Below are 19085 nucleotides of genomic sequence, written 5' to 3'. Positions count from 1 at the left end.
GGGGGGGGCAGCTCTTCCGCCCGGGGGAAGCGGGATGGGGCTCGGTCTCGCCTCCCTCCCGCCTTTCCGGGCGTCGGGAGACTTGCCCGGCACGGGCAGCGGCACGGCGGGAAAGCGCCCCTGGCACCGGGCGGCTTTTCACCGCCGCCTGGGGCAGGGGAGCGCCGGGACGTCCTTCCTCGGGAGGGCGGCCCGGGGGCGGCGGGGCGAAGCGCCTCGGCCGGGAAGCGGGCGCCCCGCCGGCCTGAGGGCGCCTGCCCGCGGCAGGGAGGCGGCGGGCTGTGTCCGGCGCTGCCGGGGGCAGCGGCGGGCGGCCGGTTGCTCTCCCGCTCTCCCGGTCCTCCAGCCTGTCACAGCACAGCGGGAGGAGGCTGAAAGAAAAAAGCTGACAAGATCCGCACTGGTATCGGCGAGAATCGGGGGCGAGGAAAAGGGTTTTTTACCACTTTAGCATCCTTTGCGGGAGAAACGGGACAATGTGCTGTTTGTGTAACTAACTCCTGTTAAAACAGTCCCTCTAGTCGTATTGACTAGCTCTGCTTGTAGTGTTGGTATGACCAGCTTATCCCTTAACACTTTCTTGAAAGGATGGAGGGTTGCTTATTCTTTTAAAGTCTGACTTTCTGTTTGAGCAAGTTTGTCAACAACGTGTCTACGAACAAATCCTCTTTTGACAAGTTATTTTGTAAAAGTTAGTTCAGGGATTAAAAACCTGATGATTTGTGTCATCGCCTTAATAGTCTATCTGCGATGGTTAACGCTTTTATGTGTAGTTACCAACTTGCTGCGTGAAATTTCTTTCAGCAGCTTTGAGGACAAGATTTTTACAGAAAACTAATGCTGCAGAGTTCGAACATGTTTCCTTTTACAGAGGCCGTTCTTAATTGATGCTTAAGGTATTTGTTTTCTTTTGACAGTATTTGTTGACGACAGAAAGGCCTTCATCATAAAAGCTGATAGCAAGATATGGCTTACTTTCCTTCTGGGTAAGTAGAAGGAATGTGTCGGGGGCAATACTGTTCTTTTTACTTTTCTTTCTCTGGAATTGTAAACTCTGTCAAAATATATTTGGAAATATGAGTTGGAAAAACAAAAAAGCATAGCTTATGGTGGAAAGGGACAGGAAATGACTTCTAACCTGGTAACTTTTGTAAAGCTGTTATTGTAGTTGATGTGGTATCAGAACACTTGTAGGAAAATATTTGTCCAGATATTTGTGGATCTCTCCTATCCAGTCAATAATTTCTAGGGAAAAAAAGAAAAAAAACAACTCTTATTAAGTAATGTAATCAAAACAGCTTGTTTTGGAAGGATTACAGGTGGAAGAACATACAGCTGTAGAGGGATGTAAATTCAGATGTTACTGTCCTTGGGAATATTTTGAAGTAAATGATAATACAGCTAATGGCCAAAGTCTTGGAAAAGGAACCTAAAGTATTTGCAAAATTAAATAAGAAATGTGTTCCTAAAGTTAACAAATGTTAAATAATAGCATATTTGTCAGATGTGCAATTCCATATACTCTTAAGGGTTTAATATTAAAAGACTGTCAGGGTATTCCAAAGATGCCAGTACTATTAATCACACCACCAGTAGTCCTTGTTGCCAAAGGGAGTTTCTTCAGTTTGATGAATTACATTGCAAAGTAGTATCAGGGAAACAACCTTTAGCTTACAAACTAATTGATGAATAAACTGTTCCTGAATTGCTTTGCTTACTTCTGTTTATTCAGCATTTCCTAGACTAATAGTTACTTAAATGACATAGAAACATTAAAATGATGGTCAAAATTGAAAAATGCTTTCCTTTGATTGAAATTTGAGAGCAGATTGGGTAGAGAGCTTTATAATTTCTGGAGTTTGAATTCGGCCGTGAAACCCAGATAACCAATTAAATACTGCAGGGAGCTATTTATATTTTTAATAGGAGTAAACCCTTAATAGCAAAGTATGTAATAGCATACAGTATTTGCAGTAGCAAAGAATGTACATATACTAAATATGAAATAGTGGGTTTTGGTTAGTTTTAGTGGTATTTGACTTGTTGTTTTGCTTAAGCTTTAAGGTCCAGATTTTAAAAAAAGGCAGCTCCCACAGGTGGAGCTAGTGTTGTTATAGGGTGTGGATTTTTTTCTCTTAAGAATTCTTTCCAATTTACACGCAACAATAAAGTTGTCAGATTTTCGAGGACATTCTTATACAACACTTTGCCCTATTATGTTGTGTGTGTTTTTTTTTTTTTTTTTTAAATGACCATTGAATTGAGGCCTTATTCTTGAAGACATCCTTTCTAGATTGCACAGAATCTCACAATGAAACATTTTGACTAAGCTGCAGAAGTACTCAACACTTGCACATTGTTCCCAGTTCTGCTGTATTTCTGCCTAGTCACTTCAGGGATACTTCCAAAGTATTAATCATTTTCTAGTACGTTTCACATCCTGTTGCATTACAGTATCTCAGCATTTGTTGTTCTCTTGGTAAATGAGTTCTGTATAATACGGCTTTATTCTTAGGTATTTGATTTCCAGAATTAGAACGCTTTTTATGTGCCATTCATACCGTTTTTCTTAGAACAGAACACAGGCAAAAATAGGAAATCCAAAGAATAAACTATCAGATTTTACTTAATAGCCCTAGTCTGCAAAAATCTGATCGTATGCTTTGCTTTTAGGGATTATTAGGTTGGGTGAGAAAATGGCATCTGCAAGTTCAAGTACATAGTAGTCGTATAAGTCTTTGTAGCGTTAGGACTCTAGTGTTCCTCTCCTGTCCTCTCCTTCATTCCCTCCCCAGTAAGGACATTAATGTGATCAAAGGATGGTAATTTAAGAGAGCTGATCTGCGTGTTTTTCATCAGAAACTAGCTTAATGTAAGTCTGGATGCAGTCTGTTGAAAAATGCCTATTTGGACTCATAGTGGCAGTCTATGAATTACGCGCATTGTCTCTTGAAATGTGAGTAATTACATGAATTGCTGTGTGATTATAAAAGGTCTTCGTTTTATACTTATAATAAAGTGATATTGTGAAGGTTTATAAAAATGTATATGAAATTCTCCAAAATAACTGTGAATGTATTTACACTTACTGCATTAACTTTAAATAAAACATTTACTGAAGGGAAGAATCAGATTTAAATATATTGTTTTCTCTATGAAATAAGTGGTATGTTTGAGTCAGAAATGTAATTTCCATATTAATAGATAATTTATTTGCAACAATAAAATACTGCATATTTGGCTTATTTAGAACCACATGAATTTGAGATCATGAACAGTACTGGTAGCTAATGTGAATTTCTTTTGATTTCACTGTATATTCTCACCTAACATGTAATTTGTCTTAAAATTGATATTTCTTTTTTATAATGGGGGTGTGTGAATATGTGAACGTATTTGAGCATCTAAGCTTATTGGGAATCTTACAAACGTTGCTGAGAAATGAAATAATGCTTTGTGCAAATGTGAGACTCCAAGTAATAACTAAGAAAGGTGTGGACTTCTCTTTCTTTCCATACAGTTACTGTAAAATGTGTTTGTTTATGGAATGTGGTTTGCTGTGTTGCCAATACAGCTAATGTGCTTACCTGGAATTCCCTATCATACTCATATCTGCTTTTCTGAAAAAGGAATTTGCAGCTCTTAATGAGAGCTAATGTAAATGCCCTTAGTATAAAAAAAAAATAAAAATCTGTAGCTCCTGAAACTTTCCTAAGACATTAAATTCCACTTAATGTGAACTATACTGAGCAATCCTTTGGTGAATTTTTTTTCTAGACAGTACATGTAAAAATTTAAAATTTTAAATGAAAGCTTGTGGTATTCATTTTCTAAATTAAATCTCAGCTTCTCTTTGAGAAAACTACTTCAGTGACTGAAGGGGACCTGAAAAACTCTTAAGGAAGTTTCACTGTGGTATTGTACAATCTCAACTACTATGTGAAGTATGTAACTTGAGGTAAATGTTAAATTGTACAGGCAGGTAGTTTAGAAATATTTTTCCCCTTAGGTAATTCTTTTTTTTTTCTTCTGTTACTCAGTTTCACCTCACACATCTTTGTATACAAAACTTTTATGAACTTCAATTTTAATATTAATGTACTTTGTTGCATTATGACCTGTGGTGACAATGATGATAAATACTGCCAGCAGCAGCACTTCAAGGCTCTGTGTTGGAGGAACATGTGGTTTGGGAATATATACTAGGGCATGAAGCATACATTCATTCCACTCCTCTTCCACTTAAATTTAGTGGTTTTGCAAAGGTGTCTGTCTTTCTCTTGTCCTTGCCGCTTTACAGAAAGAGACCACCATACGCATGTAACACGCAGTCTGAACACGTGCCCATTCACTAACTCTCCGACTATATTCTGTGTCAGTGTGCAGGCATTTGACACATGTTTTACCTCTGTGCAAGCAACTTGACCCATTCCGTGTCGTCGCAGCGGCGCGGGCCGTGCCCGGGTGCCCGTGGGCTGCAGGAGGTGTGTGCAGATCAGCACCCTGGAGAGGGACGCGGCGCTCGGCACCTGGCTGACCCTAGCTGGGTGTGGGCCGGGAGGGTGGTTGTCTTCTCCACTTTCTGCTCCGTATGGCCTATGTGAATAAGAGGGCTCTTCATTAACCATAAACATTTTCTTGGGTTGAAGGCAACCAGTCTACCTGACCTTTCTATGGCAGCGAGCCACTGTGTGCCTAGAGGGCGACCAAGACGCCTTCAGTCTAGAAGGAGCACCATGGTTACTCGAAGTGCCTACCCTTTATCCCCCTACCACTCATGCTGGCTTTGCTTCCATGGTGAGCTCTGGATATGCTGTGAATGCTGCCCAAGCAAAATGGAGTGGCTTCTGCTCTCTGTGGATCTTGTCATGCTCAAGAAGTCAGAGACCTAGCCTGTTTACCCACCACTTTACTATAATTTGTCTTTTCCCTTTGTCCCTCAAATTATTCCCTTGTTCTGTACCTACGTGACAACAGTGCAGATCATCTCCGAATGGACAAATGGAATGTTATTACATGGAGAGTCTACCTTTTTTAGCAATTATGGTCTCAGTTAGATTTGTGTTGGTTGTCACAGTCTGTTTGGATCTCTCAAATTTACGGGACAATGTACTCTGTAAATTAAACTTTATTTTATGAGCTCATTAGGAAAGAAAACAGACATGGCAAGGGTTCGGTCTACTTTGTACAGACTAGTCTAACATGGGAATTCACTAATTCATCACTTAAGGCATGAGGTTTCTAACTCACAAGTTCTCTAGTTTGCAACTCCTAACTTGTGCACCTATGAGCAAAATAGTTACCAGCTGCTGGTGGGAGTGCTCATCCTTCCTCTTCCATCACGGTGCAGGTGCCCCCTGTATCATATCAGTAATCATGAAAGCCTCAGCAGTCCAGCTACTGCTGGATCTGCTTTAAAAACTTTTTGGGTAAGCCGATGTATTTGTACCTTCCAGCTTGGAAGCTTGGTCTATACCATTTCCATGAATTAGCAAATTCTGAAGAAACTGCCAGACAATCAATATGCGAGGATTATGGCTGCAGGAGACAGCAAGCTGCAGGTGATAATGGCTGCATAATGTCCTTTAGCCCTTTCTGGCCACTGGGTCCTGCCTATGCCTCGCTTTGACCTAACAGTGCTGCTCCTAGCATACATCAGGCCTTAGTATGAGCTGTGTGTTAGCCGAAATCTGAGCAGCAGTTGAATGAACAGTCATAGAGGTATCTTAAAATGTTAACAATATTTATGCTTATTAAAAAAACCCTTATAATTCAGTTTTGTTATTGAGAGCTGAAATGGGTGCATTAGATTCTGATGGATCAACCTGAGTGATGCAGGATATAGGTGGGAACATTGCCTATTGCTGAATGCCATCAGCATAATTTCAGATTTTCAAGGAACTGACCATAAAAGTTAATTCAGATGTTCGTGTTCTGTTCCTCTGGAGGCTGAGTACCTTCTCTGCACCTCTGAAGTAGTACTGTAATTACTTTAAAGAACATGATTTCGTGTTCGATGATTTAAATATTTGAGTAACAACATCTTTTGTTTCCTTTACAGCTGTTTTTGCAGGAGTCCTACATTGGTAAGGTTAAATTTATTGCTTGAGAGTAGTATGGGTTTTTAAAATAATCAAAATATTTTTTTGACCTATATTTAGACAAGCTATTGGGATAATTTATATTTAAGTCTTTCCTCTCAAAACCAAATTGTTGTCTCTAAGATGAATAATTCTGTTGTTGTGAAGCTGATGTGAAAGGTTTCTTAAGCCTGTTCAGTGAAGAGTGAAGCCTGATTTCCAGGTGGAAAATTGTTGCTTAGCTATACAAATTCAGGTGCATTTCCACTAACAGACCTTTTTACCCTCAGTGGGTTTTAAAAGTCCAGGTAAATCCTTTCAACTTTCTCCTATGTTCTGCTTATTTAGATTCTGCTTTAATTTATTAGTTTTACATCACGTGTTCTCTAACCTCTTCAGAGAATTCTGGCCAATGTTTTATTTGTATACAGAAGAATGGCCTTTCAACTACTCTTTGTCAACGTAATCCTTGTGTTTCAGGTTCCATCCTAATCCTCACCCTTCCTTTTTGTAGTATAGACTTGAAATAGAATGGCTTCTATAGTGATTTTTCACCAGCTACTTATGCAGAGATAAGAAGTAACAGCTTCTGCCACTCTTTTTGTTTCCTAGCTCAAAAAGAACTATTGATTTTTAGTAGTGTGTTTCTTGCAAATTTCTATTCAAAAGCAGAGTCCTGTGCACTACTCTGTTTCTTTCTTTTTCCATCCTTTCTGGAGATGAAGCACCTCTTGGAAATTGCAAGTTTTGCCTCCAAAATAATTTGCATTTTGCCTGGCTTTTTTTTTCCTCCCTGTAGTTGCACCTTTATTTAAATATACTTTTGATGGTAAGTGCATCTATATATAATGGCAGATAACCGCATTAAAATGCAAGTCAGGGAAGATTTTTGTGGAAAAAACATACACTACTTGTATGTGCACCGTTATTTTCACCAGTTTGTAATCTGTGATTCTTTTCATTTGTCAGATATTTGAATTTTCTTTCCTAATATGTAGACTTGATAGTTTTAATAGCATTAAACTTTTGATCCTTAAGTGTCTGCACTTAAGTTAAAATGCATTAGAGTATTATAACTAATTCCATAATACAAGGTAATAAATGCTCTATGGATTCATATTTTTTCCATTTAAAATAGTCTAAATAGAGGCGAACGTTGGTATACTATATGAGTAAATTAAAATAGCAGTTTGTAAGTAAACTTTGGGTCTTCCTTGAATGTTTTGCCAGCTCTTCCTTGGTATATATGACTTAGTACAGGTTCTAAACCTCTTTATTCAGTTTTAATTATTACTATTTTTTAACAGGTGTCACATAACAACTCTTTTTGAAAATGACCGTCATTTTTCTCACCTGTCAACGCTAGAAAGAGAAATGGCTTTTCGCACGGAAATGGTTAGATTATATTTCAATAAAAATTCAGTGATTGGAAAACTTCTGTCTGTAATCTTGTGATTGTGGGCTTTCCAAAATTTCTTAATACCTTCTGGATAAGTAAATATATTGATATCTTGCAACTAACATGCATTATGCTTTTACATGCAGCGCATTTATGTGTCTTGCAGCTGATCACTATGAACGTATCTCTTCACAGTTCACTTAAAATATAATTTAAAAATATGATTCTAGAGGACCTAACATACAAAACTACAAGAACCTTGTAGCATACTTTCAATTATAGTCTTGTTATGCAGCTTTTTTTTTTTAATATTTTTTAAATTAATGTTTGCATAGGTATACAGCTTTTGGCTGCTTTTATTTTGAGAGTTGTGAAATACTATGCTAGTGCGTAGTTACCAGCCCAAATGAGAGATTTCTAGATGTCCTATGAAACAAGATGGAAGGAAACGCACATTGCTTGTTTCAGTGGCACTAATAGATGAGATTTGAAAAACCGGGTAGTCATTTTGAATCGTTTTGTCCTATTTGTTGTATTACAAAATTTGATTTAAAACCGAAGCTTGCATATGGTAGTTCATGAAGCAGAAGTGATCTCTTTAATCGTAAATAATGATTCTGCTCTCCTGTAGGGTCTTTATTATTCCTACTTCAAGATCATTATTGAGGCACCATCGTTTTGGAATGGAGTATGGGCAATTATGAATGACAGACTAACTGAATATCCCTTAGTGATTAACACCTTACAAAGGTTCAATCTTTACCCAGAGGTGAGCTATGTTTTAAAAATAATACCTTCTGATAAACCTTTGATTTCTTTAGATTTGACTACAGATTTTACTCTGGAAAATGTGGTTGTAAAGATATAGTGACTAATGAAGTGTTGCTTAAATACCTTATTTTAGTTCCAGATTTAAAATGAGAAAGTTACTTCATACATTGTGATCAATTCTCAGACTTCAAGTTTGTCCAATCAAATGTGAATACTCTCTAGATCTTAGCATTTCATGCCCTGAAGTTGCAATCCAATTCTACACTTCTTGTCTTCTTTTGGTCTTTTCACTGAAAGCAAGTAAGTTTCTGACATTTCCTGAAGTACACAATATGACATATGAAGTACCAGTAGTATGTGACAATAATGTCTGCAGCGATACAGGTACTGAGAGGTTATTTTGGCTTGCATTTTGTGTAGGACAATGTACTAACGAATCATCACAGTTCACTGTGGCCCTAAAATCCATGAATGGTAATAGTTTACTTATATGTTGCAGAAGAAATTCCTCTGTAGAAGACTGCTGTTGTTTGTACATACTTGATGTTAGACTTGTTACCTGGTTAGATTACGTTCTACTCTGCTTTTTTGTCACTAAAAAGAGCACTTCCTTAAGTATAGAAATGTTTGGTTTTCTCTCTCTTATGGTTTTGCCAGTGTGTCTCAAACATTTTGCAAAGGGAAAACTCCTTTGGTTAATGTGCATTTCTGTAACTCCATGCGTCAGCAATGACTTAGTTTTTGGAGAACCAAGGACTAATAATGGCTGTAATTGCTGGGTGCTAGCATTTATACTCATTCTCCTGCTCTGTCAGAGCAGAGCTGCTTTCAGGAACTATATGTGTAAGGGTTCTCAGCATGCATGTATTTATACAACTTGCATGTAGTGGTTTCATTTACTTCTTAATTCCTTGCTCTGGAAGAACTAAATGCTATACATGAGTGCTTTTTGTTACCCTCTCACTGGTTTTGGGTTTGTTTGTGGGATTTTTTTGAATTTTTTTGTGGTTTTGTTTTGTTTTGTTTTGTTTGTTTTTAACTCCAAAGGGCTGGAGCTCAGTTCTAGAAATGCAACATGAGGAGCGTGTGCCTTATTTGAATACTATGAAGTTATTTTCTTTAGCTGAGAAAGATTTATTGACTTCGGCTATAGTCTGACTTGCAAAAATCAAAGGTAACTGGTCAAATGAACCTGCTCTTAGAGAATCATCAATATCACCATGAAAGATGACTAAGTAAATTGAATGATGAAATCAAAACAATAGCAATCAGATATAGTGGGTGACAGTCTGTAAGAACGTTAGGTAGATTACTGTGCAAAATGTGTAGGCTTGTCTGTTCATTCAGAGTTTTCTAGGATCTTACTGGTTCATAGAACTTGGTGATAAGGTGTGAATTCATTCATGTTTTCTGTGCCTGTGTGGGCATGCAAAGCAGAAAAATAGTCTCCTCTGCTCCTTTCAGTCATTTCTGGCTTGATGTCTAGCCTTCCTGTAAATAGCTTTTTTTTTTAAAGAGTGTATTTCTTGAGTACTCTTGTTTCCACATACTGCATCTATAAAACTGTCAATAGGTGCAACCTGACATTTGAAGTATGTTCTCCAAATTTATCTAACTTTACTTATGATTATAATGGGGCTGGGTGATGGGAAGATGCTTGTGGATTTATTTGTTGGCAGTGAAATTTTTCCCTCTGATACTCAGTATCCAGTCATGTTTTCTGAAAGTGTTTCATTTCCTGTTTGATATTTTAGGATCTTTCCAGCTTTTTCAGCCCAATAGTGGCATTAAGGCTGAATTTTAATAAAGTTTTTGTTTGTTTACCGGATTTCAAAGTCAATTACATCAAAAATAGCCTTGAAATCCAGTTACTAAACAGGATATTAAACCCATTAAGAAAAGTAGAACAGTTCACCTGCATGTACAGTCGGTACTAGCCATGAAAACTTCAAAAGAAGGAAAAAAAAGGGTAAAGTGAGTCCATAGCAATCACTACATCGTCTGTGTAAATTATAGATATAAGCAGTAAAAAAAAAAAAAAAAAAAAAAAATCTGTCAAAAGCCACAAGTCAGTCTTTGTAGTTGTACAACATTATAATCCCACTAAAGTCTTGATTTTCCAGGTATTTGCTGCATAGTCAGGTTGTTCCAGTAGTTGTGGTGGTGTTTTCATCTGTGATCCCTGATGCAAAATGGCAGAGAGATAATGTGTTAATTTCTGTGGCAGAGAGATAATGTGTTTACTCTCTGGCTGTTTATCGTTACAGAACAGTTGATATTTCTGTGTGTGGCAGTGACGATGAAAATTTGAGTTGGAGTGATGAGTGTTGTGTAGTTGGCGTTAAAGTGCTTACTCAAAGGCAACTAGTAAAAGAGATTGACTTTTCTACATGTTCTTTTACAGCAAAGGACTGGCCCTGCCCACAGAGATCTCCTGAGTCTGAGAGCCAGTCTTTTGTTTTCCAAGTTTTGCATTTACTGCCTCATCTGATATGGGACAGTAGAAATTCAAAAAATGCCATTGTGCTCTAATTGACCTAGCAATTTTGTACTACTGATTTGCTTCCATTTTTATGGCCATGTTAACTGTTTCATGTAAAGTAGCTTTTGGCAAAAAATGTTTCTGTGTTTTGCATGAAGTACCTAACCTGGTACCTTTTTAGGGAGCATTCATGTGTGGTAACATCTGCAGCAGACACAAGCACATGTGACATAAAAAGGTTAAGTTGATAAATCAATAAAATTTTTTTGTGCAACATTGGTTCAGCAAGAATGTTTTATGTGCTTAGGGTAATGTCAGCTTTAGGGCTGGTGATGCAAATATGGCAGCTTAGAGACATCTGTCTAGCATATGCATTCTATTGGCAGTGTACAAACCACATTCAGGTGATAAAAGGAAAGATTCAGATTTGCTTCCCCAGTCCCGTTGTTGCCTATCTGGAGATAGGGCAAGTGTCGGGTTCATGCATGCACCCATGCACAGTCAGAAATGCCAGGGCACAGATGTTCAGAAAGCCTCTAGGAATTCAGAATAGTGTACTTTGCATGACACAATATTGAGGCAGGGAGTCTTGGTCTAGAAAGATGTAACTGTATTTTAAATATATAAGAATTACATTGTGAGAGAGTAAAGGCCACAGATGAAGTGAGCCATGATGATTGGAGCCCTGGTATTAAAAAGTAATGAATTATAGAATTGCAGAACAGTTGAGGTTGGGAGGGATATCTGAAGATCATCTAGTCTCAACACTGCTCGAAGCAGGGTGAAGCAGGGCAGGTTGCTCAGGGCCACCTCCGGTTTCGCTTTGAATATATCCACCTCTGGGCAACCTGTTCCAGTGTTTGACCACCCTCAAAGTGAAAGTTTTTTTCCTACGTGTAAGTGGAATTTCCTGTATTTCAATTGGTGCTCGTCATCTCTTGTTTTGTCAACCAAAAAGAGTCTGTCTCAGTCATCTTTACTCTGTGTCCTTCTTGTCTTGGGCAGCCCAGAACTGGACATAGCACTGGAGGTATGGTCTTAGCAGTGCTGACTAGAGGGCAAGGGTCACCTCTCTTGTCCTGGTGACATACAGCGCAGGATACATTTGGCTTTCTTTGCAGCAAGGGTGTATCACTGGCTCAGCTACAATTTGTCCACCGGGACACTCAGGTCCTTTTCTGCAAAACTGCTTTCTAGCTGATCAACTCCAGTCTGTACTGGTGCATGGTGTTGCTCTGCCCTGGTGCAGGACTTCGCGTTTCCCTTTCATGAGATTCCTGTTGGCCCATTTCTCTAGCCTGTTGATGTCCCTCTGAATGGCAACACAAGCATCAAGCACTCCTTCCTATTGTGTATCATGTGCAGACTCGTTGAGGATATTCTCTTGTGCCATCATCTAGTCTTAATAAAGACGTAGAACAGAATTGGCACCAGATAAAAAAAACACCCACAGCTGTCCCCTCATCTACCAAGACAGTAATCTCAGAAGGTTATGAAGTTGGGCAGGCGTGATTTCCCCTTTGTAAATCCATGCTGACCACTTCCAATCACTTTTTTGTCGTTAGTATGTTTGGAAGTGGTTTTCAGGAGGATTTACTCCATCACGCTCTCAGAGATCAAGGTGTAATTTCCTGTGTTTCCTTCTTGTCCTTGAAGGTAGAAGTGACATAAAGAGTTTTATTAATTGTATGGGGAAAGAAAAGAGGGAATCATCCTTCTTGTACCTGTTTTCTGTGACGCAGGGCTGAGATAGCTAATACTGCAGTGGTGACACATATTTTCAGTCTGGGAACCCCTGGGTTATAACTTTCAAAGCAGCTCAACTGGAATGGCCACATTACTCATTTATGAACTCTATAATCCTGTCAGGATAGCTTGGTAATGTTAACTAGTGACTTTGCTGTGAGACGAGTAGTCATTTTTCTGTGTGTAAAAAAAACTGATGTTTTTTGTGTCAGGTGTTGAAATTTAATTTGGTTGTTGTTATAAGAACATTACAACCTTTGCATGGAAAATGGAAGTGCTGTCTTACATTGCATCTGGAAGCCCTTTCTAATGCATGCTTAAATTTAACCTATCAGAGTTTATCTGAGTAAAAGCCCTAAAGATTTGGTCCATTAATATTCTTGCCAGGTGGAAAAAAATTAATTGGTTTTAATGGATTTAATTTGGCTAACTGACCTCTATCAACAAAATCTGGGATTTTAATATCTGATAAACAAAAATAGTTAAATGGGGAACCTTCCAGACAATATTGAAATATATATTTTTTTTCAAATATTGAAGTTTGATGCATGAAATTATTTCTGTTCTACAGCAGGCATAATTTTAGTCTAGTAATGAACACTTGGTCTATGTTGGATGCCTTTAGGAAATTATGGTCAAAAATGCTAAGTAATTGAGATAAATTCTGAGTTTAAAAAAAATGCTGGATGAGGGCCAGTTGTCATGAGAGGTTACCGTGGTCCTTGAGCTAATCTCGAAGTTCCTTTTCAGAAACTTCAAATCCTGTTTTCCACCTAGGTGGTCCTTGCCAGCTGGTACCGCATATATACTGCTATTATGGATTTCCTTGGTGTACCAACAAAGACATGTTGGACTGTAAATAGAGGAAAAGGGCTTAGTCCTGTTGAAAGCTGCGAGGGTGAGTTGCATTTTATTCTAGTTTCTTCCTGGAAACATATAATTGTGGCTTTACGTATTTCAGAAGTAATAAATATTCCTGTGTCTTTATCACTGACATGCTTTCATTTGGCTAAGCCTGTGGTTTTGGCAGGTTCACAACATAAGTGACGATCATGAAAAAAAGATACTTTTAAGAACACCAGGGGTAAGAATGTGGGCTTTGCTTATTAGATAGCTCCTCCTACCTAGGTTGAATTCTTATACTGCACTTCAAAACTTCACAGTTCTAGTCTGAGCCTTCATAATGTTGGACTGTTACAAAGAATAAGATGTCCTAAATGTAACTTGAGTCCACTGTACGTGAACTAATTTTTTTGTAGCTTCTGTAGAGTCCCCAATACATTCCAAGTTCCTACATTTCAAAAACTTACCCTCTGTATTTCCTCCCCTAATGACAACTTGAGGAGAGGGGAGGAAAGGGAAAAAGGTAACCACAAGGCTCCCTTTTGGAGAAATCCTGTGTAGTGATTCTGCTGGGAAGAATCCTCTTCCTCTTGTGACCTCCTATTCAGCATAAGAATGTAAATCTTATACCTTGATTTTGATGCCAAAGCTTGGATGCTGCCGCTTCTTTGTTTTTTTTTTCCCACATTTAAAGTATTGGCTTGTCAAGTAAGTATTGTGCGATAAAAGTGCCTTGCTGAGAAGCGCTTTTGAGATGTTCTACAGTTGGTTAAAGCTGAATGATAGATGGTGGCTTGTGAAGTTGTTTCATTTTATCATTTAAAATGTCTTTGTGTAGTGACAAGTGAGTATTTTTCCTTTGCACAAAGGCTATAAGAACTTTCTTCAGAGCTTGAATGATTCACTTTCTCTAATTTTGTCAGAAGCTATAAACAGTGAAAAATGTATAACTTTTCATTTCTGTTTTTTGTAAAAACCAAACCAAACCAACAAAAACACCAACTATTGAGACTACCATGTTTGGTGAGCATATCATCATCTTACTTTAGAGAACTCTCTTCCTGTATTTTCAGCAATGGTGAATAATCATTTCTGCATATTAAACTATGAAGTTTTGCTACCTTCTCTATAATGAATAAGGCTTTTTATGCCGTAGTGCTGAAATGATTAGAGCCAGGAGGGTTTAAAGAAATAATGGGAAAGAGAATAGCAACAGAAGTGTGAATGCCAAAGTGTTTGTGGATGAAGAAATTGAAAGACTTGCATTATTGGAAAATCTCTTGGCTTCTAATGAAACAAAGAAAGCAAAGAGCATTGTGTGTGATATGTTTAACGATGGATTTACTCCTGCAAGAGATGGGAAGTGAGAGTATAGGGAGTACAAACCTGTTCTAAAAAGATCTATGAAGTCAAAACGTAGTCTGTAGAGAATGTTCTTAGTGATACTTCTGCCTTCTATACATTGCAGGCTTTTTCTGTTACTGTTAATACTTCCCTCTTGGCTTGTTCTGTTGCTGACTGCCCCAATGCTGTGTCCACCCCTCCTCTTTTTTTTTTTTTTCAGAAGTGTAGTCTTTTGATTGAATCTCCACAATAATCTTGGTGATGTTAACTTTTTTTTGTTGTCTCTTTCTGTAGATATGTTAGGGTAGTATGCTGTGTGCTGTATTATACTGATTGTATGGTGGTTTATAAGCAATATGATCTTTGACAACATGTTAACTGTTTGTTTGTTAGGGTTGGGAGACCCTGCTTCCTTTTATGTTGCTGTGATTTTTCTTTTGAATGGATTAATGATGTCACTGTTCTTCATATACGGTACATACCTCAGGTAAGGCCATTGAGACTGAGCTATTTAGTTGGTACTAGCTGTCAGTTTTTTTATGAAATTTGAAAAAGTGAATGCTAAAATATTTTTATGGGATACTGCTTATTTGTTTGTCCAGTAGTAGTGCTTTTTATTACATATACATTGTTACTAAAAAAATTACTAGAACAGAGAAGCTTTTTGTTTAAAATAAATGATGATGCTGGAAAAAGCTGTGGAAAATTTCAGTGAAGTGATATCTCATTGATACCACCAGGTTGTGGATAAAAATAAATGCTGTACAGGTTTTAAATGGCTTTTGACAGGTTTCTGCTGTTGAAATTAACAGTGTAACTGATTTTTAAACAAAGTTTGAACGACAGTATACTTTTAACCTAGACTGGAGTTTTCCCAATGCTTTGCCTCAAGTCATATTGCACGTCTTTCAATTTTAACTTAACTGAGAAGGCAAAATATTTTTTAAGATAATGCATTCTGTTGGAGATAAGTATACGCTTCCCCTTTTCTATGAATTTCTGTTTTCAGTATCTGTCCTTAAATTTCAGGAACTGTAATATACATTCATACAAAAATAGACTCCACATTCAGCAGAAAAACAGAAGTGGAAATATTTTTCTGTTTACCTCTATTTTCATTTGTCAGTTTTGCAAAAAAGCAAAAGGCTGCTACATTTTCCTCTGAGAGATGTGATTGTTTTTCCCCCTCATTCTCTGGCTTTGCTGTCTTGTGTTTTTTTTTCCTGCTCTCTCTGAAGCATGTGCTGATAGTTCAAGTAAAGAATAGTGCACGGCAGAAGCTGACAGTGAAGAGAGGAAGTTGCCTAGTGCAACTATTAGGTCTTTGGGGGTAAAGGGTATATGTTTGTCTTCCTTAATGTAGGAAATTAATGTTTCATGTTTTGAGGAAGTAGATAAACTGAGTATTCGTATCATTAACTTGTCATTTTTCTCTTAAGGGAGGTATATGGAAACCCACTTTTTTTTTATATTAATGTCATTGAAAAATCAGTAAGGTCTTAATTTCTCAGTACTTTCGTTAGACTTAGGCTGTGTTGAATGTAAATAACTATCAAGTATTAATAGTAATTTAGTTTTTAATATAAATGATCTGCAACGTAGATAGTGAAGATGGCTAGAATATAAATGCAGTTCTTTCAAGGTGTAAGCCATTAGCTGTCTGGGGTTATGAAAAAGAACAAGTGACCACGAGGTTTCCTGCATGTACGATTTTGATCTTATTTATTTATTTATTTATTCATTTATTCTGAAGAATATTCATAGTTTGATACCAGGTCTAGATGACTGCTTAGTCATTATGGCTGTTCCAAGGTTCCTGTTAGGCAAAGCAAGCCAGAATGTTTAGTCTTTTCCATAAGATGTGAAAAAGAAAAGAACTGAATCTGGAGAAATGCAGTTCTACTACACTGAAGTAGGTAATCTTATTAATTGGCCTAAGTCTCCTTCATAAAGCTGATTTCTTTCTGCTATTCATTTTGAAAGGGTTTGTCATAGCCTGACTCATTTGATGGTGGGAAACCATCTTCTAATATTTTCCTCTGTCTTTTCATTCCTGAATTTGTTAGCAGTAATCATCCCAAGCTTACATAATTGTTTTTTTCTAGTTTTTTTTGTCTGCCTCTATGTTAATAGAATGTGTAATCTTTTTATTTCAGCCTTTAGTTGCTTTTAGTCTCTTTGCAACTTTGACTAGTGATGGAAGGTGATAGGATAGTGGAAGACCACTTTCTTATCATTATTTCCCAAGCTAGCCTGTGTTCTCACATATGTGCTCATCGTACTCTATAATGAGCTTGTTCGAAGAGTTAAGCTGGCAGAAAGCTAGTTGCTTTTGTAGGACTAGTTTTTTGATATAGGACTAGTTTTTGCTGTTTAGCTCCCTTAACAAATTTCCCCACAAGGTCAAAAGATTGCCAGACATAGTATGTCCCTTCCCCTAGCACTCTGTGTATGGTCTCTGGTTATGCAAATGCACTTGGGAATCTTCTTATACGATGCAAGTTAGTCTCGAGCTCTGGAGCATTCTCTGTTAAGATAACTGAAGCAATGTGGCAAGAACTCATGCCATTTTTTAGGGTTTTTTAATGGACAAAGGAATGGTATTTGGATGATAAGTACTTCATGCAATTGTAAGATTCTGTCTCCCCCCAACCTTCCCTGCCTCTCTGTTCTTGTAGTCAAGGGACAGAATACTTAAGCTGATTGTCAAATACTGTGTCTTGAGGAACTACCAGTAAATTTCCCATATCTCCTTCTGACAGTACTTTGTCAGTATTTTGTTTCTTGCATGTTAATCAACAATGAATTACAGCATTTCCCCAGGTGACCTTAAGCTTCAGCTTATTGCACCCAGGGAGTCAAAAGACTAGTTCTTTCATTATTCCAGAGCTGACTCTACCAGACAAAGTGTAACTCTTCGGGTCATCTGCAGTTCTTTAAAATTATTTATTAAATTTAGTTTATTCTGTATTATAAACATCGGGGAAGTAGGTTCCAACTGAAGGGCATGTACTTCACCAATTGTAGTATGGTGTGGGAGTTTCAGTGGAAAGAGTTATCCTTTATCTTTTATATTGGCATAGAAAAGCTTAACTACTATATCTCCTACATGATGGCATTGCACTGTTAGAAGATAACCAGTCTAACTCAACACTATACATAACCCACTGTGAAATAGGCTCTGTTCACTTCCTTTTCTGGAAAAGATACTGACAAAGTACATTACCCTATTCTGTGCTACAGATTTCCGATCTTTTCTCCTGTGGTAAAATAGTGATCCCTTATAGAGGCTGATAGCTCTAGAGCATTCATAACACAATTAAGACCTTTGTATTCTAGACTTTAAGGTTTTACCACAATGTTAACCTTTAGCATAGACCTTGAATTTTGTTTCTGGTTTTGGGTGGGTTTTTTGCAAATTTTTAGTTTACTTTGTTTCTAAGACTAACATTTTTTAATATTAAGCATATTCTTTTAGTCATTTTGCGTTTCAGTGTTGATGCTTTTAGAATTTGGAATGAAAGGTTGAGTTTTGTGTGCAAGAATGCACAATTCCTGGAGGTTGTTTTAGCACTCAGCTGGTATCTTTAATCCTCAGATTTTGTACCCAGAACTCACTGATTCTGTTTGACTTGTATATTAGTGATGGGTGAAGGATCTGAGAGGATCTGAGGTTTGTTTGTTTTTTTTAAAGAATCTTCACAGCTGACTGGTACTTTTGTTTAGTAGCAAAAACGGTATATTCTGTCATTCATAGTAGTAGTGCACTTGTGTGCACAAAAATGTTCTTTGCGTTATATAACAGGACACGAGTAATTACAAATCTAGTCAAACAAATAGGAACCTTATCTGTTGCTGTTTTGAGATGGGGTAAATCTAAGTAATATCTTTGGTTTTAGTGTTGACTCGATGGTGCTGATTATTCATCAGGTGAATTTGATGGGTTTAGAAATGTATAAAAATCCTTATGTCAAGGGCTTAAAAAACTTTCTTATGTTAACATCACAGTATTTCACATAAGAATTAAATTGTATCTTGCATTGACCATGTAATGAGTTAATTTCTAAATATGTTTTTTGAATGTGCTTAATTTGATTACCCTAACATAGTCTTAGATTCAGACCAAAATTCCCTGTTGGGTGACTGTCCGTGCAAATTCTAAAGTTTTCTGCTCAACACCTTAGGGAAGAAATAATCCATTTATATTGCCTGGTGTTTAAAAAAAAAAAAAATTTGGCACTTTTCAAGACCAAGCTCTGGGTATGGCAGATAAAGCACCAGATGTAATGATCTAAACCACAGTTTGTGAGGAGTGGAATAGCCGTTTTCCAAGTTACTTATGTTAAAATTGGTGCTCTGCAGAAAAGGGCTGATATATGAAGAGTGGTCTGCTCTGAAATAAACATTAGCTGACTTGTAT

The 19085-nt window shown here is 37.5% G+C and overlaps 1 protein-coding gene across 3 annotated transcripts in view; it reads left to right on the top strand.

Moving 5' to 3' along the window:
* The window catches only part of DPY19L1 (dpy-19 like C-mannosyltransferase 1), a 53341-nt gene that overhangs the window by 801 nt on the left and 33455 nt on the right, over window positions 1-19085 (top strand). Inside the window, exons 2-7 of one of the 3 annotated variants that reach the window (XM_087767713.1) lie at window positions 918-986; window positions 6062-6086; window positions 7388-7475; window positions 8111-8248; window positions 13256-13376; window positions 15059-15152. In XM_087767713.1, coding sequence (XP_087623839.1) covers window positions 918-986; window positions 6062-6086; window positions 7388-7475; window positions 8111-8248; window positions 13256-13376; window positions 15059-15152 — 535 coding nt within the window. Of the gene's footprint in view, window positions 1-917; window positions 987-2863; window positions 2957-6061; window positions 6087-7387; window positions 7476-8110; window positions 8249-13255; window positions 13377-15058; window positions 15153-19085 lie in introns of those variants that run through there. The other 2 variants (XM_087767719.1, XM_087767727.1) reach the window with 2 other exon arrangements.

This window comes from Nipponia nippon, unplaced genomic scaffold (assembly GCF_047370975.1).
Source record: "Nipponia nippon isolate SJK-2023a ecotype South Korea unplaced genomic scaffold, ASM4737097v1 scaffold_1, whole genome shotgun sequence".
Taxonomy (NCBI): Eukaryota; Metazoa; Chordata; class Aves; order Pelecaniformes; family Threskiornithidae; genus Nipponia; species Nipponia nippon.
Note: the sequence above shows the minus strand (reverse complement) of the source record. Positions and strands in the feature narration are given on the sequence as shown.